At 46.5% G+C, this 25,233-nt stretch overlaps 2 protein-coding genes and 1 pseudogene across 6 annotated transcripts; 1 reads left to right on the forward strand and 2 right to left on the reverse strand.

The window, feature by feature from the left end:
- Positions 1-1,643: 1,643 nt before the first annotated feature.
- LOC120584786 (RNA-binding protein 4) lies at positions 1,644-9,654 on the reverse strand. Of its 4 annotated transcripts, none has more exons than XM_039840771.1 (3): positions 9,457-9,654; positions 8,073-8,495; positions 1,644-2,079 (listed from the first exon to the last, which is right to left on the reverse strand). In XM_039840771.1, exons 2-3 carry the CDS (start codon positions 8,482-8,484, stop codon positions 2,060-2,062), a joined length of 432 nt encoding a protein of 143 aa, XP_039696705.1. In that variant the 5' UTR covers positions 8,485-8,495; positions 9,457-9,654; the 3' UTR covers positions 1,644-2,059. The 4 variants fall into 4 exon arrangements, with proteins under 4 accessions (XP_039696705.1, XP_039696704.1, XP_039696701.1 ...); XM_039840770.1 differs by lacking the exon at positions 9,457-9,654 and adding an exon at positions 3,290-3,432; XM_039840767.1 differs by lacking the exon at positions 9,457-9,654 and adding an exon at positions 3,916-4,609.
- LOC120584785 (RNA-binding protein 14) lies at positions 1,644-25,233 on the reverse strand. Of its 2 annotated transcripts, XR_005648141.1 has the most exons (4): positions 24,780-25,233; positions 9,457-9,652; positions 8,073-8,495; positions 1,644-2,079 (listed from the first exon to the last, which is right to left on the reverse strand). XR_005648141.1 is itself a non-coding variant. In XM_039840766.1 (3 exons), exons 1-3 carry the CDS (start codon positions 25,114-25,116, stop codon positions 16,846-16,848), a joined length of 1,995 nt encoding a protein of 664 aa, XP_039696700.1. In that variant the 5' UTR covers positions 25,117-25,231; the 3' UTR covers positions 16,176-16,845. The 2 variants fall into 2 exon arrangements, 1 of the variants encoding a protein (XP_039696700.1); XM_039840766.1 differs by lacking the exons at positions 1,644-2,079; positions 8,073-8,495; positions 9,457-9,652 and adding exons at positions 16,176-17,053; positions 17,826-19,275 and having other exon boundaries at positions 24,780-25,231.
- On the forward strand, positions 20,615-20,734 carry LOC120584912 (uncharacterized; annotated as a pseudogene).

The following is a 25,233-nucleotide window of genomic DNA, read 5'->3' on the forward strand; positions in this document are numbered from 1 at the left end:
TCTCCCTACCTATGAATATAAGGAGACCAAGCTTTCAAAGCAGAATGACTCCCTTTAAAATTTTAACCAGTTTCATGATGCAATTATACATTACTCCCACATTTAACCTATGACGTCATCATTTCAGAAAAGCCTTCACTGACCATTCCCATTTAAATAAAATTCTCTACATTATATACTCCCCCATCTTAGAATATAAGCTACAGAACTGTGTCTCCAGCACCCACAACACGTTGTAGAATATCAAAGTATCCGCTGAATCTATGAATACGGCTAGTCTCTATCTTTTGAAACTTACTAACCTCACCCATCAGACCAAGGGGTGTATCAATAAAAGTTTGGATCTGTGATGGGTCTTTTAAGAGAAAAAGGGACCAAAGTAGATACAACCCTCCAAGAAGTGGTGGGACACCAGTTAGGTAACACATAAAAGACAAATGCAAAGAAAGTACCCAGTCTAGATGTTAGTCATAATCTTCATTGTTGACCATTTCTTACCAGCAGGACTAATAATGGCTCTTCCCATCCCTACTCCTTAACTCTAACAGTTTTCCTGGAACTGCTGTCTTGTAATCATTTGACTTCTCACCAAATACAGCTTCCATGTTCAGCAATTATTTTTGAGAGTAGAATGATTCTAACTGGCAGAAAAATAACTGCATTAAATAACACATGGAACATCCCAGGTTTCACATAGAGCAAATATTCAATAAATTACAAGTTGTAGCACTGTTATTCTCATCTAGGCCATCTATGAATCAGCAGCAGTCAAGTAGAAGCATTAAGTAGAAAAATCAGATCATCCAACTAAAGTCCAGCTCCTTTTTATCTTCCATCACCACACTCCACTTTTCTAAAAGCAGACTGTATGCCTGGCATATAGCAGGTGCTCAGTATTTGTCGAATGATTCTGGGAAACGCCCTAATTAGATACTGCCCTACTATATACATGTTACAACTGGAGCAAGGATGTATAGACAAAAAAAAAAATCTGGAAGACGGTCTGTTTTGATAGCACAAAACTAAGAGGCAGCGGCTCTTCCCTGCACTCACCCACCCATCCTCATTGTTAAATAATCTAAAGCTCATCACTAGGTCCTTTTTCTACAGCTATTAGTGATGAGGTGCTAGTGGGTTTCTCTGGACTTTAGCAGAGCTATACAAATAGACGGTGAAAGGCTTAAAAAGTGTTACTTACTGACCTAGAGAAGTAGCAGAATGCTACTGGAGCCATAGTTTTTTTCCATCTGACTTGAGTGAAAGCTGACCTTCCTTTTCTTAGACCTCTTCCTTGGAAATAAGTCGATCTAGATGCACTGAGAGGCTGGAATGGTTGTAGTAAAGGGGTGGGTGATGATTGTTTTTCAAGGAGAAGACCCACATTTCAAATCTGCTAATAAGTAACTGGTATTTTAACAAAGATGGACCAATGGAAGGAAGTCTTCACTAGAATAAGGATACCTGCCTGGGTTCTGCTGTATAACCCCTTTTTTCTTTGGCACCTATTAAGTCTATCTACACTAAAGAAAATAACCACGGCGAAGTCCACCCAGAGCTGAATGTCAAACTTTACACCCTCCCTTCTCCAGGGACGAATAAAGAACACAAGCCCAAGCAAGAACTCTCTCAAAGCACACATACCCTAAGTTGAAAAACCATTTATTTTACTGGAAAGAAAAAAAGTGATCCAACTCTATGTGTACACCTGCCACAAGCCTTTGAGCCAAAGACTAAGAAGCAGTGACACTCTCACCACGGTCATTCCCGAATCCAACACCCACCGGAAGCAGGAGGTGAGGAGACGGCATAGCCCCCACCAGTTTCTGCACACAACGAGGCCTGCTAGGAAAACAGAACATGAATAGGAAGCTACAGAAGTATTAAAGGACAGGAAGAACAGGAAAATGGGCAGGAGGGAGGAAAAGAAGAGGTGGTCTGAACTTAGCAAGGTAAATTAAGGTCCACGGTTCCTGAGGGACTGAACGCACAGAGCCGAGAACGTCCCGGAGACGGGGTACCATGAAGGGTGTATTCTCATGCACAACCGCAGCTCGGAATTTCAGCCCACACACATCCCACCTGAAAGAGAGCACAATACAGGGGCTTTACAGCAAAGCTCAAAAGGGCTTTCCCACTTAAAACTTCAAAGAACATCTCTACAAAGTCTAGTAACTTGATACTCCTTTTAAGTTTACTTACTTGTACCCATCCCCGGTATCAAAATAATCTCAAAGTGAAAAAAGCTTTAAGACCAGAGAATAACTGGGAAGGTCAATCTCAGACTAGGGCCTTTCTTTAAATTAAATAGCAAACTTTCTTTCCTGAGAGTAGACAAAGATATTGCATTTCTCTTGGTGTGAACATTAGCATTCCTCAGAGAAGGTAATTCCTTATCGCAAACTGTTACTGGAAGGTGGAAAAAAGGGCAAGGTTCCAATTAGTTCTCTAGGGTAAAAAGTCAATGTCTGAATCTGGGAACTACTACCAAGGTCCAAGTTAAAAACCATTCAAGGTCTAGGCAAAAGTAGTATCGACTGAAAAAACTGTTAGACCTGAAGGCATCCAATTCTGCCTAGAAAGAAACTAAAAGAACATACTAGAGGGCAAGTGTAAGCTATACATCATTTCTTTTCCAGCCGTATGAGTGATTTCCTACCTAACAACCCTGGGCAAATTACACATCTTCTGCCCTGAAGGAAAAGATGGAGTATCCCCCACTCTGTTACTACAGGATTACAGAGCAATATCTGGGACACGCTGGGACATACTCAAAACAAAGGGCATTGAGAATCACCCTTTAATACAACAGCAATCTCAAACACCTAGAGCCCAAAACTGGCAAGCATCAGAAGAGAATATACTTGAGTAGAGCCAAAAGGATCACGAGGCTCAAAATGTATATAGTAAAGGAAAATGCCAGAGGACTCCAGGTAGCAGTGGTGGTTCAAGAAGATTAAATGCCCGTAACTAGTGGGAAGATGGAGTAATCTGCTTAAAGCAAACCTCCCAACCCTGGATTTCAACATTACCATAGAGAGTAAAATTAACAGGTGTGCATATGTATTTATATTATTATCATACATCTTGAAGAAGTAGGGGAGGATGTGAAATCTAACACTGTGGGGACAGTTGAGAACAAAGTAAATGGGCTCTCACAGGGCAGATTCAAAGATAAAGCAATGGAGTGGGTGTGTTCTATTCAGGCAATGAATCTGAGCTGCACAGAGAAGCTGAATTTGAATCTATGCCCCAGAGTCCTTGTTGAACTCAATTTCATAAAAGAAGATACCTTTTCAACTCCTCTCTACCCCAAATTAACATCAAATAAGTTTTTTCTATTAAGTTCACAGGGGGTGAACCGTTCAGGAACCGAAACATGTTGCTTCAAGATGAAGATGATGCCACTTGGGTAGTCTTCACAGTAACTGGAACCTGAGTGGTGATGAATAGTTAACTATTTGTGTTACAGATTTTACCATTGCAGGTCATATCAGACCTTTCACACAGCACGAAGAACAGGAAACTTGCAGACCTTAGTGATGTCACATATCTAGGAATTTCAACAAAGGCTCTGAAAAACAGCACACCTGAGTCTGAATGTCTGGGTCTTAGGTTTAGTCGAATTATAACACAGAGGTGTGACCCAAGATTCATCACACCATTCTTTGTTTTTCCAGACACAGAATCAGATCGACTCCCACTACTAGGGAGCACTGGAAAAATAGCCATGATGGCTAAGGATGTCTACGTATTTCAAAAAGTTAGGCAGTTAGGATTTCTTCCTAGCCTCTGAACCATGCTAGTAACCTCACACCCTAACCCTGCAAAAGCAAGCAAGCAGGGCAGCCTAATTGGAGCCTTAGGCTGCAGGAGGGAATGGCAAAACCATACCAGGGGACACCCCACCACTCTCACCTCAAGCTTTAAAAGGCTGAGTACCGCGCCCGATCCGCATACTGCTCCCGCTCATACCGGGCCATGTCGTACAGGGAATTCCGCGCAGCCGCCGAAGCTTGGGACAACTCACTCTCATGCCCGTAACCGTAGCCCTCTCCAACAGTGGGGACTGGGCCTGTAGCGCGACGCAGGGGGCTCCGATCCCGCCCGTAATATGAAGAGGAAGCTGCAGTAACAGCAGCAGCGGCTGCTGCAGCAGCGGCAGCTGTAGCAGCAGCAGCTCCTGAGGTCGGCAACAGGTGTCTATCGTAGGGATCGAGAGAGGTGGAGGTGAGGTGACTGGCCATGGCTGTGTTCTGGACTTGTGGCATCTGGGACAGGGTCTGCTCTGCGTAATTATACGCGGAGGCAGCTGCAGCCGCCACTGCCTCATAGGACCGGGCAGCACGGCAGCGCTTGTAGTAGGCATCGAGCGCTCCGTACGCGTTGTTGTAATACAATGAATCCCCATAGCTCATGGTGTAAGGTGTACGCACTGCTCCATATTGCTCATTATATTGCTCGGTAAAGTCTGCCACTCGGCCCGAACGATCTATCGGACACTCTTTGGACCAGTGCCCCTCTTTCCCGCACCGATAGCAGCCGCTCTGGTCTCCCATCCCGGGCGCAGTCCTAAGCCGGCTGGTGGACAACTGCACGTGCATTCGTTTGCCTTGAAGAAACAGACGCAAGAAGGGTTGCTATCACTCTTAATCATAGCCCCAACCCCTACCCCAGACACTGGTCATAGCAATGGCTTTACCTAGACAACTCTAATGAAGGACTCAATGCCAAAACTTTTTTTTAATCCAGTATGTAAATTCAGTATAATGACCTGATTTCAAACAAAGATCAATTAGATGAACAATGTTTCTAGTCTAACACCTAACCTGAGTTTAATGATTAAGAAACTACTCTCCCTCAAAAACATCTCATCCTTTGCCAAGTAATCGTGGACAAAAACTACTCTGAACAGTGGCCCAATGTCAAAAGAAACCACAATTAGAGTGCTCCACGAGATTCTGACACTTCCAACCTCCTCTATCACGGCTGATTTCATAACGCAGAATGCAAAGGCCATCCCCCAGACTCCCGCCCCACTCCAAAATTAAAAAGAATAGAATAAGGCTCTAAAGTTACCACTTATAGTCATCCAGACTTGATCCATGGCTGAATGTGATAGGCAATTTTCAAGATTTCCTGAAAAAATACTCGTGAACTGGGGGAGGAGTGAAATACAAGTTGAAGGACTGCCCACTCCTTTAACCTGGGTTATTTAAATTGCTAGATCTGCTATACAACCCAGCAAGGATTCTTTACAACCTGACAACTAACTATGATGACCCCTACCAGAATCAAAGGATTCAGGACAGGAAATTAACAAGATGCCTGAATTTTTAAAAAGATTATGAAAAACATGGAAGAAAAGTGGAGAATAACCAGTAATATTAATCAGTAGATCAAACTGTTCATATTGGCAAGATTAAAATACTTTCCCCCTTACTAGGGATCTGAGATCATAAGAACATGCACTTAATACTTATTATTACTGAAAATTAAAATTTGTATTCTGGAAATGAAAAATATTACTTTTTAAAACCTAACAAAAAAAATACTGTAAAAGTTTAAGTTTTAAACCCTTTCACAGTAGTTTCCACCTAACATGATCTACCAATTTAATGGTAAGCAAAATTCTAGCAAAAACTTTCCAATGCAATTGGCTATGATACACCTAAGCATACAGATGTCAAAGTGAATGGTCAGAATCAGGGGAGTCGACAGGCTATTTATTCATCTAACATTACAGAAAGTAGTAAATATACCATTTCACTTGCAAAATTCAAGTCAGGTTCTGGAAGGCTAGAAAAGGGAAAAAAAAAAAGGTGAAAGGACTAAAAACCAAAAATGTCCTAGTTTAAATATTACATCTGGTTAAGTGTAGGTCGCAGGTATGCAATTAAATATTTTGAGTTCTTTAAAGTGCTAACCTGTGTTCCTCTGGCATTTACCCATGGGGCCACTTTGGTCTCTAACAGAAAATAAGTGTAACCAAGGAACCAACCAAGCACATTCAAGACATGAAAGTCATTAATAAATGCCTGATCTAAGCCCAGAAAAAAACTAAGTTTTTAAAATATCTAAAAGAGATGTTTTTTAAATGGGCAAATGATGTACAGTTGACCCTTGAACACGGGTTTGAACTATGCAGGCCCACTTACGTGAAATTCAAACCTGTGTTGTTCAAGGGTCAACTGTTTTGTCAACCTGAGGATGGAAATCCACTTACGCAGAGGGCCAACTTAAGTTATACTCAGGTTTTCAACTATGGGGTGGGGTGGGACAGCACCTCTAACTCCCCGTGTTATTCGAGAGTCAACTGTACACCCAATACTGAGAAACTGAAAAGAAAAAGACCCCTCTTAAAAATACTGCTATTCTACATACACACAAAATTACTAAGCAATATTAAGAATGGCTAATATTAAGGAAACTAGGGCAAAAATAACTAAGTACAGGTAACATCAAAAAGCCCAGAGTTTAGATGCTACAAGGATAATTTATCCTGAATCAGTCCACGCTATTCTTCCCTCACACAAGTAACTGCTACAGACATCACCACCTCTTCTATGACCAAGTTGAAGTAGTGTCCAAAAATTAGGTATCACACCACAAACGCTCCACAAAAGCAGCCTTTGCTCCCAATTAAGTTGTTGATACAAAATAATTCTCAACTTACCAATTATAAAAGGAAAACAAACTAGACCCGAGAGACCTGTGACACTTCTCCTTAACAGTGAACATTAATACCCACGACACAGGGCACCCGTTACTTGAGGGAATGATGGGTGATCAGACCTCCAGCTCTAAGAAAAGTCCAATTTAAGAGAAATAAACAGCAAAGATAGCAGCAATGACTCTTAAGAGGAGTGCTCAGGGAAAGCAGCAGCCACTACCATGGTTTGGGCTAAAACGATTGGAATGTAGATTAAAAATATAGCAAGGAGTTGTGGGAAAACCCTCTAATTTGAAAGCAGTTACAATCAAAGGGAAAAGACTTTTTGACACGGGGACCTAAAGGGCGTGAAAGAAAAGTTAACAACTCACCATGGCTATCACTCCCTTCCCAACTGCCACTCTCGCCACAGGAGCTTAGAGCTTAAACCAAGAGAACACCTTCCAAATAAAGTGACATTCCAGAGCAACACCCATACTGCCCTCTAAGCACACTAAAAGAATTAATCTAGTCTAGGCTTTGAGATAACACCCATCTAAGTGCTCTACTTACTAAGAATGTTAGAGTCCACCCCCCAAACCAGTGAAAAGGCTGTGCCATTATTGCCCTCCAAATACTTCCTCCTGAAATGAAGAAACTCCTGAAATGAGCCTTTTAATTCTAGAGTGGCTTCATCCTCAAAACAGAATCGCTTGGTACAAGCAGTAAGAGCTGTAGCCCTTTAAAGACATCAGTTATCTAAAGACTAATTATCTTTACTGAAAAGTTGAGTTGGGATGAGGTGCAAGAGCTTAACAGGGATTCTACTCCTAAATGTGTTGCTTAAGCAGATTTTGCCAGGTTCTTCATATATAAAATAATGCATAATGTTGATACAGGCATACCTTGCTTTAGTGCACTTCACAGATGTTGCGTTTTTTTCAAATTGAAGGCAAGACCCTCCACCACCAAAAAGATTACTTGCTTTAACTCGCTTGATTGTAATACTCACTTTACTGCAGTGGTCTGAAACCGAACCTGCAATATCTCCAAGGTATGCCTGTACAGTGCAGAGGCAATAAATTGAAAGTAGAACACTGCAATGTGCTTGACCACCCTCACCCCCAAAGAAAACATAACTGGGCAATCCTCAGAGAAATGGATTTCTGCACTAATAGGCATAACAGCCTTAAGGGCTCCAAACTAAAGCCTAGTGACTTTTTTCCCCCGAGTCTTGATTTGCTTCAAATAAAGCCTCTAAACCCCATGCATTCTCCATTTTAGATCCATCACCCACACTTAATCCTTCGCCATTAGCCAGCTACCAGCTGTATATCTACCCCAAAACCCTCCTTTACTTATCCAATCTATTTTCTGCACATGGCCTTGTGTTCAAGCCCTCTTCCCAAAGAGGGCGGTTCACCTTGAAACTCTGTGTTGTCAAGGCCCCTGATGGCCTCCACCGCATCCTCTGCCCGCTCCATGTGTACGAAGGCATAATCTTTCACGATGTCACATTCGATAACTGGACCATACTCCTCAAATTTGGCTCGAAGCTCTTTGTTGGTACAGGTGGGGCTGATGTTGCCCACATGCAACTTTGTGGAGGTTTTGCTCTTATTCTTGCTGGCTTCCACATTGATGTTCACCCCGTGCAGCTTGTAGTGGTGCAGGTTACGTATGGCATCCTCAGCCGCCGTCTTGTCCTCTATGTGCACAAAGCCATAGTTCTTAATGATGTCACATTCCAGCACTTTCCCATACTGCTCAAAGAGTGAGCGGATCTCCTGCTCTGTGGCCTCCCGGGGCAGGTTTCCGATGAACAGCTTCACCATCTTGACTCCGCCTGAACAAGAAAAAACATTATTTTAAGGAGACCTTAGGCTCATATCGCTTTTTACAAAAGAAAAAGAAAGAAAACGATCATCTCCTTTTTTACTCCAACAAATATTTCCAGTTTTCCCCCTCACACACCCACCGCCATACAATAATCAAAGGAAGTGGGAATAAGGAGGCCTGCTACAACATTAACTATAAACCTGTAAGAATGTGTGTAACAGAGAGGTCCTTCCTTAGTAGACAAAGGATTTGATAAGGAATGGGTAGTTTCAAATGGGAATGAAAACTAAAGAGCATGAATGCAGCGCTGAGGGGACTGAGCTTTTCTATCCGCTATAAGGATAATCGGAAAACGAAGGTCTTAAATACCGGTTGACCAGACGGAGTGGCTGCCTGAAATTATGAACGGGCTCTTCTTCCCGTAACCGACATAGCAACCATTTGCGGGAAAGTGGGCTACGTTTTAGGGTTTCCTTTGGAAACAGAGAACGGGAGACTTGGGCCAAATAGCGAGGGGGTAAGGAGAGTACAGGAAGTGCTGGAGTAGGGAACGCCTCTCTCCGGGTGCCATCCTACGAGCTCCTGCAGCATGGAGAAATACGACGCCAGAGAAAGGGGGCTTCAGACTTATGAGCCAAACACCAATGTCTCAGGATTAGAGAAATTCGCGAAATTGGGTTGTAATTCCTAAGTCTAAGGGAAGTTTGGTTATCACAGTGCAAACCTCGGGCTAAGAAGCCGAGCCAAGTCCGGTAGAGGGAAGGGTGGGAGAAAGCAAGGTATTCTCGGGGGAGGCCGTGGGGGAAGGGACGTTTCAGGCTTATCACGCAATGCCGAGCACCCAAGTCAGCTCTCAGCGAACGGTGCGGAGGCTGCGACCCCACTAGGATACCCCTGAAGCCCAAGGGAGTGAGATAATATTTAACAGGGCAAAAGAAAGACAGTGGAGGGGGGTCGGAGTCTCTCACCCGCACGGAAAACAGCAGCAGCTCTTCCTCGCGGCGCGGACGCTTCTGACAAAACGCTAAAATGGCGGCGACCGCAGCAGTGACTCTGGGTAGAGAGGGGGAGGTGAGCCTACCACCGGATTGGCCATTCAGGAAAGTAAAAAGCAGGCGTTCCCGCAGATCTTCTTCCTGATTGGTTAGCACGAACGCCAATTACCTGAGAGGCCGGGAAGAGGTGGGAACGTCAGTAACCCCGGAGCTTTTACACGAAAGCCAATGAGCACCAATCTTGCGAAGCCGAAGTCACTGATTGGGCAAGGGGTTAGCGTAAGGGAGGAACTACAAACGTGGGCTTCGCCAGCGGGGTTCGACCCGCCATTAGGCGGAGCGAGCTAGGGCCCAGGTGTGGCGGTCTTTAGCTTCATGGCGCCAACTTTGTTAAGCTTCATTTCGCCACTTCCACGTGCACACCCTGACAGTATTCCGCACTCTATTTTGCCTTCTACTCCAAACGTCTCCCTCTACACTCTCAAACTACCTCCTCGCAGCCAGGATGTTGCGGACGGCTTTACGCAGACCCAAAATCCGATAAGAAAAATAGCGAAGCGTCCCACCCGAATAAACCTCCTCTTTTGACCAAGAATCCATACTGTAGCCGTGGGAGTCGCGGGGCTCCCCCAAATTAAAACTTTCATAGGTAGTGATGAAAGGAACTCTGAAAACGGTTAATGGACAGAGCTTCAATTAAGGTATAACGGCCCCAAAGTCCGCCCAGCTGGAGCTGGCATTACTCAGGAGGTGCTGAGACAAGTCCCCACCCCACCCCCCGAATCGGCTTCCCAGAGTCCAAGATGAAGATGCGGCTTCTCTGTGTGACCATGGAGATCGAGAAAATACCCCCCACCCTGCCCTGAGAAAAAACTGGAGCAGAAAAGTTTTTTGTTTTATTTTATTAGGCGCCATCAGCCAGAGCTGTAGGTTTAACTCCTAGAACCGACCTTGGAGGAAGGAGCCTACTCACAACCAGCTATAAACAAAGTACAATCAAAACGGCATTCTCCAGAGGGTCTGGCTCCCTCATCACGTTTTGGGTTTTTTTCCATCCTTTGGCTTCTTCATATTTACTGAGCAAGCAATGACCCTTTGCAAGGCAGCTTTTCAAGAGAGAGTTAAAAGGGGTAGAGACAAATACTGGGTGAAAAAACAAAGTATGATAAAAAGAAGTGAATTGTTTATGAGGGAAGGATTAGGAGTGGAAATGAACATACTACCGATCAAAGCAGTGCCTCCCACTCCACCCCCCAAAAAAGAGGGTGTGGGGTCACGAAGAGAAAGATGAAGCCAAGGTTATGGAAATGATATCAAATGGTGGAAAACTGGTCAAGAACTTACTCTAGGGTGGGAAAATAACGACCTAAAAACGTAAAAATATTTACAGATGTCGTGGTCACTGATCTTGGTCCATTTTCATTGTAGATTCTGATACTGACACTCTGAGACTAAATCAAGGCCATGGGATCAGTGATGAAGAAAACCAACTCAATGTTAGTCAGCTGCCCATGTGCCCTTTTGAGGAGGTGGTCGCGACTCAAGCTGCACAGGGAAACGCATCTGGTATAGAAATCGTCTCAGTTCCTGTCACTTTGATCTTCCAAAATACCAAAACATATGAGATCAACTCACTCTATGAAACTAGGAATCTCTCCAAGTCCGCAGGAGAGACTGGGAATATAAATCCTCTCAGGATCACAAATCAAGCCAGTTTGTACACCACTGCCCACCACCACCTCCCAATCTAATTACTTGATTTACTTCTGAAAGCCCTTTAGGTTGTTATGTTTCATTTTGCAAGCTCATCCAACTGAGTAAAACACATTAAATCGTCCCCCTGCTTTTTAAGACTCATTGCAATTCAAAACATTTCAAACTCACCCCACCCAATCTGGTTCTTGCCAGAATCTCCCAATCTCTTTAACAACCCCAACCACTCCCCCATCCCCCAACTATGCTCCAGCACATTGGCCTTTCTGAACCAAGCCCATTCAGACTGCAATGTTCTCCAGGTCCTTCACGGGCCACCCATCTAAAGACATCCTCCTACTGCAGCACTACCTTGGCACTCTATCCCATGACTCCGTTTTTCCAAATACTTACCACTACTTGAAGTCCTATTTGTTCATTTTCTGCCATCCTCCTACGCCCAGGCCCCAGTAAATACTTGTTCTACAAGGACAGGGCCTTTCTTATTTCCTATCATGTCCTTAGTGTTAGAACTGCACGTGACACATGGTAGGCAATTAAACTTTGTTAGCTAACAAATAAACACGAGTTGATTTCTTGATAACGGAAAGGAATGACTGGATTTTCAGTTAATACCAGCTTTAAAAGATGAGATACTTAATACTAAAAGAAGCTCATTTACTCTTATCAGCAAGTACACTTTCCAGTCTCCATCAAACAGAAAAGACACGGGCCCAAAAACCAGGGGATAACCTATGCTACAGCATTTGATCACAAGGATCACCAACTTGACAAATGCTGCAAAATGAAGCTTTAAGTAGGAAGACTTATAGCTCAAGTGTCTCCATAATGATCATCTACTCAACCATTATTTTACCGAGTATTAAAGGAGCTTAATGTTTGTCTCTTAAAAACCATTACAGGTTTTTAATTAAAAGATATCTAGTCTAAATCCTCTACTTTACCACCCCCACTACAGAGAATGAGACTGAATGGGATGTTTTCAAAATACCTTGACTGGAACACTGTAGATGCAATTTTGCTGATTCTTAATTTGCTGTTTAGGTTACCAAGCCCCTAAAAGGTAAAGTGACCTGTCCAAAGTCATTTAGAAAGCTGATATTCTATCAGAGTCAGGTATAAATATTCTGTCTGAAGATCTTAAAGAAATAAAAGGGGGGGAGGGGATAAATAAAAAAAGTTTAAAAAAATAATTTTAAAAAAGGAAAAAAAGAATTAAAAAAAAAAGAAATATAAGAGCTTGGAGCCTGGACTCTTGAAAGGGAAATGAAAGGCAAATCCAAATTTAGGGGGGGAAACACTGGTGTCAGTGAAAGCCACTCAAATGTGAATAAGCGATCTGTATTGATTTCATACCCTTAGAGGTGAATATATAAATTTAATACACCTAATAAATAACGCTGGCTCCTGGTCCAGAAATAAATTAGTGGTCTAATAAGGGCTCAAATTAAAACAAGTATTCTCCAGGGATGTTCAGAGGGAGCCACTAGGCCAGTTAAGCAAGCTTCCTATGCCTCCAATCCCACTCTCAGCTACACGCTCTCAAGCCTCCCTTTAATGTCTTCACAGGCCCATACCTTTCTTCTCCATACCCAGGAGAATCTGGTCCCAAGGCACTGAGACTGGAAGTAGCCAAAACTGGGGTGGTTCAGTGCCCTATGTCACTCCTAGTACCACACGTTACAAAAATCCACTGCCTTCACTGTTACTCATATGTGCTGCACTCGCGCCTACATCCAAAGTCCTTGCTCAGATGTGTGCTCCACTAGGCCACACCAATCTCCCTAGAATGTTCTCATTTCTGTAAGATGGCTAGCATTTAATGAGCAGCGACTATATATGAGGCTCTACACTTGTCACATGTTCTCATTTGAGCCTTCCAACAGTATTGTTGCAATGACTACAAGCAAAGTCCTAAACAGTTCAAAATGGCTGGTTCAGTTTTTTAATCCACTACTTTCTAACCATGTAATCTTAAGAAAAGTTACTCTACAACTTTAACTTATCCATTTTTTTATAAAATAGGTTTAGGAATCCCTAATGCATTTGGGTTGCAATGAAGATTAAAGGAATATACATGGAAAAAACTTTTAACAGTGCTTATCACACATTCAATAAATGTTAGCTATTATCCCCATTTTATAGATGAAAAAACTGAGGTAGAGTACCTGACATGTCCAAGATCACACAACTAAGTGGTAGAACCAAGCAGGATTCAAATTCAAGAAATGTGATTTTAGAGCCAACACCCTTAGTCATTCTCTGTGCCAAATGAGTTTTCACATCAAACGAATCCTAACTCCACAGTTTTCTCTCATTAATGGCACTGCCCCGCCCTCTCCCCTTCCTTACCTATCATTTCGCTGGCATTATGAACTGTAGCTAGTTCCCTGAGGTAGGTCTGGCTTCCCCACACTATGAATTCTTCAAGGTCAGCCCAAGGGCCCAGCTACGTAAACACTGTATTTCCAGCACTACAGACGCAGTATTTCAAATGACTTAGAGAGCTAGACTTAAAATTATTTAAGAACTTTTTTTTTCTCCTGGAAAACTCTAGATTCCATCCTTTATGACCCTTTAAAAAACACCTATAGAATTTAGGTACTTATTATAATTGTCCACCTGCCATCTACTAATCTTCTCTATCACCCAACTAGGGTAATAGCATCCTATTACATAGCATACTAGTCCGTAAATCTAGGAAATTTATTTTCATTATAACCTGAGCCACCCCACGTTAGAGTCAAACTTACTTGGCTTGACAGCACAAAATGACCAGAGAACCAACGGTCTGTGCATGGACTTTAGCAGAGCTCAACCTACAGGTATGACCTGAAAGGGTGCCCACTCGTAGAGGCTGACCATTCGGTGATAGTCTCATTACCTGTAATATAAAGGATGGGGCCACAAGCTTACCCCAGAATTTGAAACAAAGTCCAAATCTCAGAAAAGCAGGCTCTATTTGGTCTTGTGCCAGGAATAAACCATCTAAAACTTCCCCAATGAATGAAGGCCAAGTTGTAGAGGTGATAAGATGCAAAAGTGTTAAGATCTACAGGATACTGGGAGCCCACATTCCCCAGCCCTTTTCCCAGAACACACATTAAACGTCTGCCCTCCCATTCACTCGACCCAACTGTCTCCAAGGTATAGGACCCTGGAAATCACAAATCCACAAAAAGCAAAGTTTGAGAAATGGGCTATAGGACTGACACAGTGGCATAATTTAAGAGGGGAGGGAATTTTAAAACAATCTGCAAGAAAGGAAAATGACAAATGATTTAGCTTTGTAGCTCTTCCTGCTTAAACAGTGAGAAGCCTGAGGGCTGAGGCGACAAGGGCATCAGGACCTAAAGATGACAGGCAGTTAAACAGTGATTGATCATCAAGGCCAGGTCACTCTGAAGAACTTGGGCTACAATACAGAACATCAACACTGGCCCCAAGAGCACATGAAGCTGTTTTTCACAGGAACCATGGGGTTGGGAGTGGCAGAACCCTCATTGGAGAGAAAGGAAGACAGGAAGCCACATTGACAAAGAAATATTACAAATACGCAGGCCACAATCACAGCCCTACAATCAACCAACTCTCCATTTTCCAGGGTAAAAACCAGAGGTAAGCTTGTTAGCTTGGCCCTGAGATCACCCCACCTTCACTGCAGAAAAATGACAAGAAACCTATCAAACACAGCCTCCCAGTCATAAAAAGAAATGAAAAGGAGCAGCAAAGCACTTGAAGGCAAAGCAATGAACAGAAAAAGAGCCCTGGCCCAGTACCCCGAAATTACTCGTTAGTATCCACAAGTGCTCATGGTTACAAAGACCATCCATATGCTTTTGCCTACTGGGCAGAGGCAAGAGAACATCTGGGGCAAACTACTTTGTCACAGACCAGTTCACAAGTACCCAGTGAAGGAGGCAGAACTCATGTGCACTACACACACACCTCCCCCAAATCACCTTGCCCCAGCAGGCTCCCAAATCAAATCTCTAAAGCATTCTTACCCAAAGGAACATCAGTTGGTTGTCCGGTTATCACCACCCCACCCTACCGGTCTTCTTCCATTCACCCATCGACCCCAAACCTCCCATTTTGTCCCTAGCTGGAACCGCCATATTTTTTTGCCCAAGTCCTCTTAACCCCTAGCCCTGGGAAAAAAAGTAGAGAAAGGATCTTCAATTTCTCACCCTCTCTCAGCATCCCCACTTGGTTATGCGCACCTCAACCCCTTTAGAGTCTATCATGACAGCTTAAAAAATAAACCCAGTAAGAAAATATCTGGAAATCCTAACATATGGAGATAGGGAAAGTGAGTTGCAAGTGACTGATGGTAGGGGAGGGCAGGACGCAGGAAGGACGCTCCAGGCGATGTTCGACAGGCGAAATACCATGTTCGTGGCGAAAATCTCCCATACCTGCTTCCACCTGTCCCCGCCCTTCTTTCTCCAACCACAGGGAGGGCAGTACTAGACACCGACATCATCCTCAGCTCACTACTGGCTCCTTTCCAGGTCCCGGCCTCAGCAGTCACTCAAGCCTACTGCCTGAAGGATCCACTAGCTCTCAAGCACCAAAGCGGCCCATTCCCCACTTCTCACTTGAGAAGCCAAACCCCAGAACCACTCTGCTGGAGCGCAGGTTGTTTCTCAATGGGAAACAAATGAGGGAAAATGGTCAAGCACAGGCCGGGGAAAATGGGCAATGAATTTAGTGCATTTTGGTGTGGTTAAGTCAAGCCAAAGGCTGAAAAAGCCCAAGCAACTTGGTCTGGACCCTCCAGTCCTAAAGATGGCGGACGAGCAGGACAATGATGAGCTAAATCCCTCTGGGATGCAGGGAAATCATTCTAAGTTCCACATTCAAATCTCCTTCATCTGCTCTGGGTCCTCTGGCTGCTTCCCTTCAGCTGTCACGTCTTCCTGGATGTCAAACTGACTCCTCTGAAACTGAGTGCAATCAAGACAATGACAACCAGGTTTCCAAACTGCAAATTGCCCCAAGTTTTATTTGTAGTCCATACAAAAGGGAAAAAAAATTAAGGTTTTCTAACACCACCTACTTGGGGAGATGGGGAAGTGGGATTGTGCCACTCGGCATCCGCTAGAACATCAGGGGTAAGGATGTGGATGTGTACCAACTGACTGTCCCGACAGGAACTCAGTCTCAACACAGTCTACAGAGAGACAGTCAGGGCCCCCTGGACTGCTGGCAGAGCTTGGCGCATAGGAAATGGTTAAGCTAACCCTTTCCTGGCCTCCCTCGTATCTAAAAAGAAAAAGGCGCCGCCGACCTCAGCTGCAGGTTGCTTCCCCATCCAGACGACCTTAAATATCGCGCACAAAAATAAAAGGGAGCCAGGAAAAAAATAAAAACATAAAAGAAATTCCCATCCTGGGGAGATGGGAGGCAGGGGAGAGGGGAAACCGCAGATCTAGAGCCAGTAGCAAGATTTGCTGCTGAGGCGAAGGAACAAAGTAGGTTACTGCCGAACACTCAAAAGGATCGTCTCCTGGGGAAGGCCCACATGGTAGAAGGAATGAAAAACCGCAAACGGGAGAGCTCTGGGCCAGTGGTTATAACCTGGGTCTGCACCCGACCCCACTCCTCCTCTCCTTCCCTCCCTGCGGTGCCCCACCCAGGACGGCCCTACATGCGGCGCTGGTAGCCAGAGTGCATCTGAGCTGCCCGCAGGTAATCATTATAGGAGCCCGAATAGCGTGCGTAATCGGAATGGGCATCGGGCAGGCGACGGTAATCCAGCGAGGACTTTGTCGGCGAGCGGCGGAACGAAAGCTGCGACTCTGATAAACGGCGGTAATCAGAGAGCTCGGCTAAACGCCGGTCGGAACCATACCTAGTCGAGAGAAGAAGACAGTTGGTGAATGAGACAATCGAGGGGAGGGCTCCAGGTGGGCATGGGGGAGATGCCAATGGGGGCAGGGAGGGTGTGATCAGACTGGTCTCCAACAAACAAGATTGTCAGAAGGCTCATCACCCTACCCAGGGCAAGAAATCAATGGTTCGGCTCAGTGGGAAACCAAGCCCGCCGCTGAAGCCCTCCCTTCTGAGCTGGCCAGGGTGGATTTTGCTCTACAGTCCCAAACCACGAGCAAACTACTCCTACCCCTGGGCCCTACACAGAAAGACCGTGGTTGTTTATCAACAGAACGGCGGACGAAAGCAAGGTCCCCAACTTCCCCCAGAGTGGACGCACCTCACACACCCTGCCTTCAGCCAGTGAGTGCCAAAAGGACTACTCTTTCAAACCCACCCCCACCAGAGCCAGGACAACCAACCACGTAACAGGCTGAAGGATCCTAGAGACGGTGGGAAAGGCTATGGGCCACGATCTTGCAGGCAGGAGCTCCAATGGCACTTGGGCTAGCCCAGACAGGTGACACTTCTCCCAGCCTGACTAGCTGGTACCACCCCAGACTGAGCACTATGATCCACTTGAACCCTGGTGACCAGGAAAGTTCACAGATATCCCCCTCAGCCTTTGGATGTCCCACGGGAATAGAGAAAACCAAGGGAGGGGCCGATGGCTCCAGTTTCCCTCCCATGCCAACCTCAGCCCCTTGCCCTAAGCCCCAGCTGGGGGCAGAGGCAGGGGGGGCATACAGTACCTTTTCGACATGGCGACAGCCTTTTTGTAGGGATCGTCGTAGCTGGCCCGGGGTGGGGAGAGGCGGGTACGCTCATAGGGCGGCGGGGTGCTGTTGGCGTTGGCAACGGCCCCCTGGGACATGGACAGATAGGCTGCAGACGGCTGACCTGCCCCATCGTAGGCATTGCCCGGCTGGCCACGGTAGGAGGCAGCAGCCTGGGGATGCTGCTGGGCAGCATAGGAAGCAGCCAGTGAGGCTGACTGAGTGCGGTAAGGAGCTGCCAGGGTGGCAGAAGGCTGGGCCCCGTAGGCAGCTGCGGCGCCATAGGAGCCAGTGGCCGCAGCAGCTGACTGAGCCCCATAGGAGCCTGACAGGCCCATTGATGCTTGAGCCCCATAACTGTTCAGCTGGGTCTGAACAACCGGCTGGGCCCCGTAGGACCCAGCCATTGGGGTAGCGGCTTGTGCAGCATAGGCGGCTGGCTGGCCGGCATAAGCTGCAGCTGGCTGTGCCACATAGGCAGCAGGCTGTGAAGAGTAGGACGCAGCCTGTTGTGCAGCATATGGGGCAGACTGGGCATTGTAAGAGGCTGAGGGCTGGGCATTGTAAGAAGCTGCCTGGGCCCCATAAGCCAGTGAGGAGGCTGCAGACTGGGCCCCATAGGAGGCTGCCTGGGCCCCGTAGGAGCCTAAGGAGGAAGCTGCTCCCTGGGTGTTGTAGGAGGCAGCCGCACGAACCCCATAGGAAGAGGCAGCCTGCGCGCCGTAAGAGGATGGCTGGTTGCCATAGGAAGCCATGGAGGAGCCCTGAGCCCCATAGGAATTGAGCGAGGAAGCCGCAGCTGGCTGACCCCCGTAGGAGAGGGCCGAGGCCGAGGGCTGGGCTCCACCATATGGGCCAAGTGAGGAAGCTGCGGCAGACTGGGAGCTGGGGCTGGCCAGCTGGCCCCTATATGGGGCCCCAAGGGAGACAGAGGGCTGAGCGCGGTAAGAGGCTGCCTGGGCTGCCATGGGCTGAGTCCGATAGCCGACACCCAAAGAGGCAGAAGGCTGGGCCCTGTAGGCAGCTCCCAGCGACACCGAGGGCTGGGCCCGGTAGGTGGCTGGCTGGGCCGTCAGAGGAGCCACATAAGAGGCTCGGGGAGGTGAACGGCGCAGGGGGCTGCGGTCGCGACCAAAGAAGGGTGGCGTGGGCTGACGGGCTTGCCCATCAAAGCCACCAGTGCTGTTGCCAAAAGCCTGCTGGTAGTCGAAGGCGGCAGAGAAGCCACCAGTTCCGGGGAATGCTGCATCCCCAGCCCCTGGTTTCTTGGTCTTGTCCCCAGACTGGATAGCCAGGCCAGGCCCCTTCTTCTGACCCTTGGTTGAGAGTTCCACGTTGATGCGCTTGCCCTTCACTTCTTTGCCGTTGAGCTGCGCGATGGCGGCTTTGGCATCTGCTTCCTTCTCCATGTGAACAAACGCGTAGTCTGATAAAGCAGCAGACAGAGGGTTAGCAATTAGGGGGGCAGGGCATGCTACCCGATGGGTCCCAAAATGGACACACCAACAGCACCCAGCTGTTGCCAGCTACCTCCAGGCCTCCAAACCCTCCTCTCCGGGAGTCTGTCATAAAATGTGGCTCCCATGTAACAAAGCTTCTGACTGTCCCAAGCAGCCACCTTTGCCTGTGGCCTTCTCCCCATTCTCCCCTTTCCCTCTGCCACCTCACCCAACTTCCTGGTGAGAGAAGAAAGAGCAAAGATGAACTGCAACACAGGATAAAAATCTTCACAGCTCCTGTAAGTATAAACCAGCAAACAAAGCACAGAGAGGGTGCCTGGATCACTGTCATTCAGTATTCTCTAACCTAAGGTCACCAAACACAACTGCTCACCTTTGAGACTTGACTCTCAAACACTGGAAATGACCAATTATGTCTTGGCACGACCCATTTCTCAGCGTAGGGTCCAATTTGGCCAAGAGAGCTAGACTGCAATGCATAGTTCATAAAACTCCTCCAATATTATCTCCCCCTTTCCACAGTACTTCCCAGTTTTCAAAGTACTTTCATGCACAGGACCACAATGAGACGCACGACAATCCTGTGAGGTAAGCAGAACAAAGGATCACTCTCCCCATTTCACAGGTGGGCAAATACACTCAGAGAATATATATATGGCTTGCCCCAAATCAAAATGTGCTAGATAGAGCCAGGAACAGAATCCCGGGTCTCCACGCTGCTTCACTACACCAGTCTATCCTGAGAAGTCCACACATAAGGTAGACGTGTGTAACATGACTAGGGAAGGGAGAAGCTGGACCTCATGTAAGCCAGCAAGGTGTGGGAACAGAAACTGAACCTGTCTGAGTTCAGGCCCATTCCCCACCCCCAGGCTACATTACAGCCTCCATCAGTTCCTCTACAAGGGACAGAGGTACACCTTACCCCTTGGGCTTCTGTTCATAGAGCAGACCATTTATAGCAAAGATTTGGTTTCTCAGCTTTAAGGCAAGAAGCTGCAATTTCCACAGCTACCAGGCTCTGCTAAACAGGTTACCCCTGAGGCCCTCATTCAGGATCTGAATGAGCAGGGTGGGATACGCTCTAAGACAGGATAATGATCTCAAAGACCTACACACCTACCGCATAGAAAGAGAAAATTTCAGGAAAGAAAGGAGTGAGAAAAAATTCTTGTTCACATTCAAACTCACAAATCACAATGGTGCAAGCAGGATATGAGGAACAATAAGCAGCCCATGCTTGTGGGAAATAAAGCCATGCACTTAACTCCACCTGGACCTATTGCTACTTTAAGAGAGAGTCCAGTCTACGGCCACGCTACCCTGAACATGCCCAATCTCAACTGATCTCGGAAGCTAAGCAGGGTCGGGCCTGATTAGTACTTGGATGGGAGACCACCTAAGGAAGACCAGGTGCTGCAGGCGGGGAGAAAAAAAAAAAAGAGAGAGAGAGAGAGAGTCCAAGTACCAGGACCCCATCTCTCTCACATGAGTTTAAGAAATGAAGTACTACCTGGATGAAATTACTAAGGTTCCATTCTTGAAGATAAGAAATCCTTTTAAATGGCCTCTAAATAACATGTTCTACTTTCTAGAAACTTTCATACTGGGATGCCCTCACTTACTGCTCCTATAGAGCAAGTTATTTTCCTGGATGTAAGGCGATGCCTCCAAAGGACTCTCATACAAATGAGAATAAAAATTTAACCAACAGGCAGAAGTCAGAAGTGTGGTACAGCATAAGGAATCCTGGGCTAGGAGCTAAAAGGCCTCAGTTACAGATCTGGGTATCGCAGACTTGCTGTAAATTCTCAAGGAACTTGTAATTTACTTCTCCATCTGACAAATCTCTCCTACCTACCTCAGAGTTAGATTGAAATGAGAATATAAAAGTGCCCTGTAAAGTAAAAATAGCTATAAAGTGATAGATTATGATGCTTATTCAAGCCTGGGAATAACCACAGGCTTATTTCCCTACAGAACGTTATTATTCACCTCTAAGAAAACACAAGAGCTACAATGAAATCTGTACATGCAAATTTGGAACCTGCCAAAGATGATAAAACAAAATGAACTATCACCGCTCTCAGTCCACACACCCCCCATGGCCAGAACCTGATGTCTACCAATTGTGAAAAGCAAAAGTGTTACTTTCCACCTAGCCACAGGGAACTAGAATTGTTCTCTGATCTCTCACCTCCACTTTGGGTAGAGTGAGCTAAAAATAGATACTGGTGGTAGGGGATTTCCTTAAAAGCAGAGACTGAGCTTGACCCTTCAGAATGGCAAAACCAACCAGAGAATGCAACACCAAGCAAAAAGCGGGACCTCTTGGCAGCTTAAGGGAATGGGAAAAAACTCCAAGCACTGTGAGAAAATGTTAAAAGCAGCATACTATATTCCTGACTATACTGAGACTAGAATGAGCTAGGAAAAAACACCTAACAACAAAAAAAACAAATTAAAGGGGATTTTAAGACTAGATCATCCCATTGTCTACTTCCTACATAGTTGGGTTTTATTGAGACCGAGTTGTGAAATTCGAAAATTGAGATTTCACATGCACGATTCAAATGACCACCCAGATGGACTGCATAACTGACTTTTTTAAGAAGCCATCAGATACAATCATAACCAATTTATATCAGAAATTGCCTAAACTTGACATTGGAGGGAAGTGTGAACAGATGTCCAGCTGACTCGATCACATCGAGGCTAGCTAATTCTATCATAGTGAGCAGCCAAAGACAGGCCTAACCCTATCAAAGATTCCCAGGAACTCAACTACTCCTAGGACAATGAAGAAAAAACAGATCTAAGAACTCCAGGGAGCCACCTTCCTGGAGAGCTAGTTCAAGAACAGTGACTTCTGAAGGAAATCCACTGCATTTAAAGGGAGTAGCAAGAAATGTTTTTACAGAGAATTCCATGTGGTCTTCACAATTCCTCTCATATCAAGTTGATAATCCAGAAAAACGAGTTTTCCTATCCTGAGAGGAACAAAAACCTCTAACTTGAAACTATACAGCTGGGTATAGGAAGAAAGAATGGTCACCCACAAGCCTTTCAGACCTCCCCTAAAGTCTAAATGGTTCCTAGCTGTCAGGGACTCATACTCCTACTTCATCCTGGAACACCCAATAGGATGTAGCTGTGGAGAGTGGTTACAATGCACTGTTGCTATGGAGTTTTTAACTCCACAAATCAAATCATAGCTAAATTCCTGGGGTAACCAAGCAACTGTTTTTTTCCCTGTGAAATGAAACAGAACTGGATGTCCTGTGCCATGGCAAGCTTCTGTGCTTTTCGCCTGACAGCCGACACAAGACTCAATCAAATGTCCATTCCCAGCCCAAGAAAAGAGTACGTTATTTGCAGAGCCAGAGTCAGTCTCTTCTATTACATTCCCAATTTAAAAACTTCACTTTCCTTCATCCCCGAGAGATAGAAAAGCAACAGTGAAGGATATGATGCTCAAATCTTTCGCAATCCCTTACATATCAGCGTACCTACAAATAACAGCTGACCACAACTCCCTGCGGAAGTCAATGCATTTCTGCTAATCAAATGTTTACAAAGGGACAAAATGCACAAAATTTTCACTCTCTCACAAGGAGTCAGCCAACACGTGTAGTTATACACTTCACCCTGTCCCCCACTGCCACTTAGTGTCGGTCCCACGCAAATTCGGCAAATTGTCAGCTTTCCCGACCACCTGGAAAGCAAGCTTCTTGACCAATGAGTTCCATGCACACCGTCCCTGCAGAAGCTAGTTTCTAGACTCCAAACTAGTAACCACCCTGCCTAAGAATCACAAAAGAAACACAGTAGGTCAATTAAACACAGAACTCTCATAATGAGCCATACATCCCCCATCCGTTTCCTGGCCAGGTGCCCAATCTGAGGCCCTTCCCACTCTTTTACTCTGAACAAAAGCAAAAATCCATGCACCATACAGCCTGCCTCAGAGCACCCAGCAGGAAAGCCCGATTCCGGATATTCGTGGACTCGCATAACCTGAGTTGAGGAAAATAGAACGCAGTATTAATGCAGAACAAGGAATTGATGCTGGTAGTGAAGACTACAACCCGTTACACTTCCCAGTTACGAAAAGGACAAGGTATGGCCCAAAAGATGTGCTTTTTTTCCAAGACAGCAAATGAAGTATCTTGGTGGAAATAAATAAGCACCTGCACCCACAATTATCCTCAAAACTTGTCTCACAGGGAATGAGCACATATGAACCCAACACCAGGAGTAGGGCGTCCGATACTCCCAGGCTGCATCCTTGAAGGTGGCAGGGCAAAGTTAACTCTCATCTGCTCCCAAGTGGTACAGAGACTAGCCACATACACAAGGCTGTCCCACCAAATCCTGCCAACATAAAATAAAGAGCTTACGAGTAGGAACCCAGGTTATGAAAAACATCAAATGGGTCCCAAAGAAGTCAGGCCTAAATTATGGTAATGTATTTTTCTCAAAAGCAATATAGGGATCTGCGCAGATTAGACATTCAAGCAAAGACGGCTACTAAGTAAATCTGTCTAGCCAATGTTTAACGAAGACCTCTCACACGCCCTTTCCCATATCCCCCCTCAGCCAGAGTATGCCCCCTTGCAAAATCACCAAGTTTATAAAAGAATGACACTGCCTTGGGGCACAGGCTTGGCCAGTAGTCTACGGAGAAGAGGTCTTCAGCAAACAAGCCTCCTTCCACATGCGAGAGGTCAGGGTTTCCAGTTTATATAAGTAGAATCAAACCCAAAGGAAAAAAATTCAACTTTGCGGGAGCTGGAAAGCGCAGAGTTGCCACGCCTAACCCACCTAACAGTATTGAAAGGCCAAAGTGGTTCAGAAGGGGACCCTCCTGTACCCATGAGTAACTATACCCATGAATACACCCATGCCACACAATACTAAAAAGATCCCAGCCCAAGAAACGACCAAGGGCCCCGTTACCTTCCGCTCGGGAGCATTCACCGGGAGGGAACACGAGGGTGGTCTTGGGGCGTCAGCCCCCACCTTTTCCCTCTTCCCTCGCTCTGACCGACGTCTGGAGAGGAAGTGGGGAAGTGGAGAGATCTTCCCCGCTCCATGATCCGGCTTGTGCCCGTCACTTCCCAATTTCCGCTCGGTGCCAGGCCCAGGAAAACAGTGGAAGACGCGCCCCCGGGACACTCGCAAATTTGTCAGGCGCGGCCGCGGCCCCGGCCCCGGCCCCGTAGCTTGGCCAACAGTGGCCACCGCACCCACCCAGAGCCGCTTCCTCCCATTTTGTGAATGGTGCCTAGATCGCAGGGGAGGAGGGTGGCTCTACCCATCGCGCCCCCAACACCTCCGGCCTCGCTCCCGCGGACTTCCCCACCCCCACAACCGCGCAGTGACCGACCCCCGGGAAAGGGGCGTGGCTAACAAGCAGAGTGCCCCGCGCGTCCCCGCGCCCGCCCCCCCGCGCGCGTCTCCGCGTTACCTTTTACCACGTCACATTCGATGACGCGTCCACGGCGCTCGAAGAGGCTGCGCAATTCCTGGCTCGTGCACGCAGCCGACACATTGCCCACGAAAATCTTCCAAGTGTTAAGAGGCCTTGGGCGCGACATCTCCACCACGAGCGCGCGCCCTGGCCGCAGCTCGTGGCCGTGCAGGGCCTCGATGGCGCGCAGCGCGCCCGCGTTCTCGCGCATGTGCACGAAGGCAAACTGTTTCATGACGGCGCAGCTCATGACCGTGCCGTAGGGCGCGAAGAGGGCTGCCAGTTCCTCCGGCGTCGTATCCGCCCCATCGACGTTTCCTACGAATATCTTCATTTTGCCGCCGCAGCCGCCTTCCCGGAGAGCCGGGACCGCTCCTCCAGCGACAGGCGAGACGTCCGGTCGGCCAGCAGTCCTCCCCAGGAATGGCTGGCGACCGAGAACCCCGCCGCG

The sequence above is a fragment of the Pteropus medius genome, unplaced genomic scaffold (genome assembly GCF_902729225.1).
Source record: "Pteropus medius unplaced genomic scaffold, Ma_sr-lr_union100, whole genome shotgun sequence".
NCBI lineage: Eukaryota > Metazoa > Chordata > Mammalia > Chiroptera > Pteropodidae > Pteropus > Pteropus medius.

Excerpts from the sequence above, each read along its gene's own strand:
- LOC120584786 (XM_039840767.1), bottom strand. The coding sequence starts at position 8,484 with ATGGTGAAGCTGTTCATCGGAAACCTGCCCCGGGAGGCCACAGAGCAG. Across the intron at positions 4,610-8,072 it reads TGACAACACAGAGTTTCAAG|GCAAACGAATGCACGTGCAG; the intron begins GTGAACCGCCCT and ends TGTTTCTTCAAG.
- LOC120584785 (XM_039840766.1), bottom strand. The coding sequence starts at position 25,116 with ATGAAGATATTCGTAGGAAACGTCGATGGGGCGGATACGACGCCGGAG. Across the intron at positions 19,276-24,779 it reads CGAATGTGACGTGGTAAAAG|ACTACGCGTTTGTTCACATG; the intron begins GTAACGCGGAGA and ends CTGCTTTATCAG. Across the intron at positions 17,054-17,825 it reads GCTGTCGCCATGTCGAAAAG|GTATGGTTCCGACCGGCGTT; the intron begins GTACTGTATGCC and ends TCTCTCGACTAG.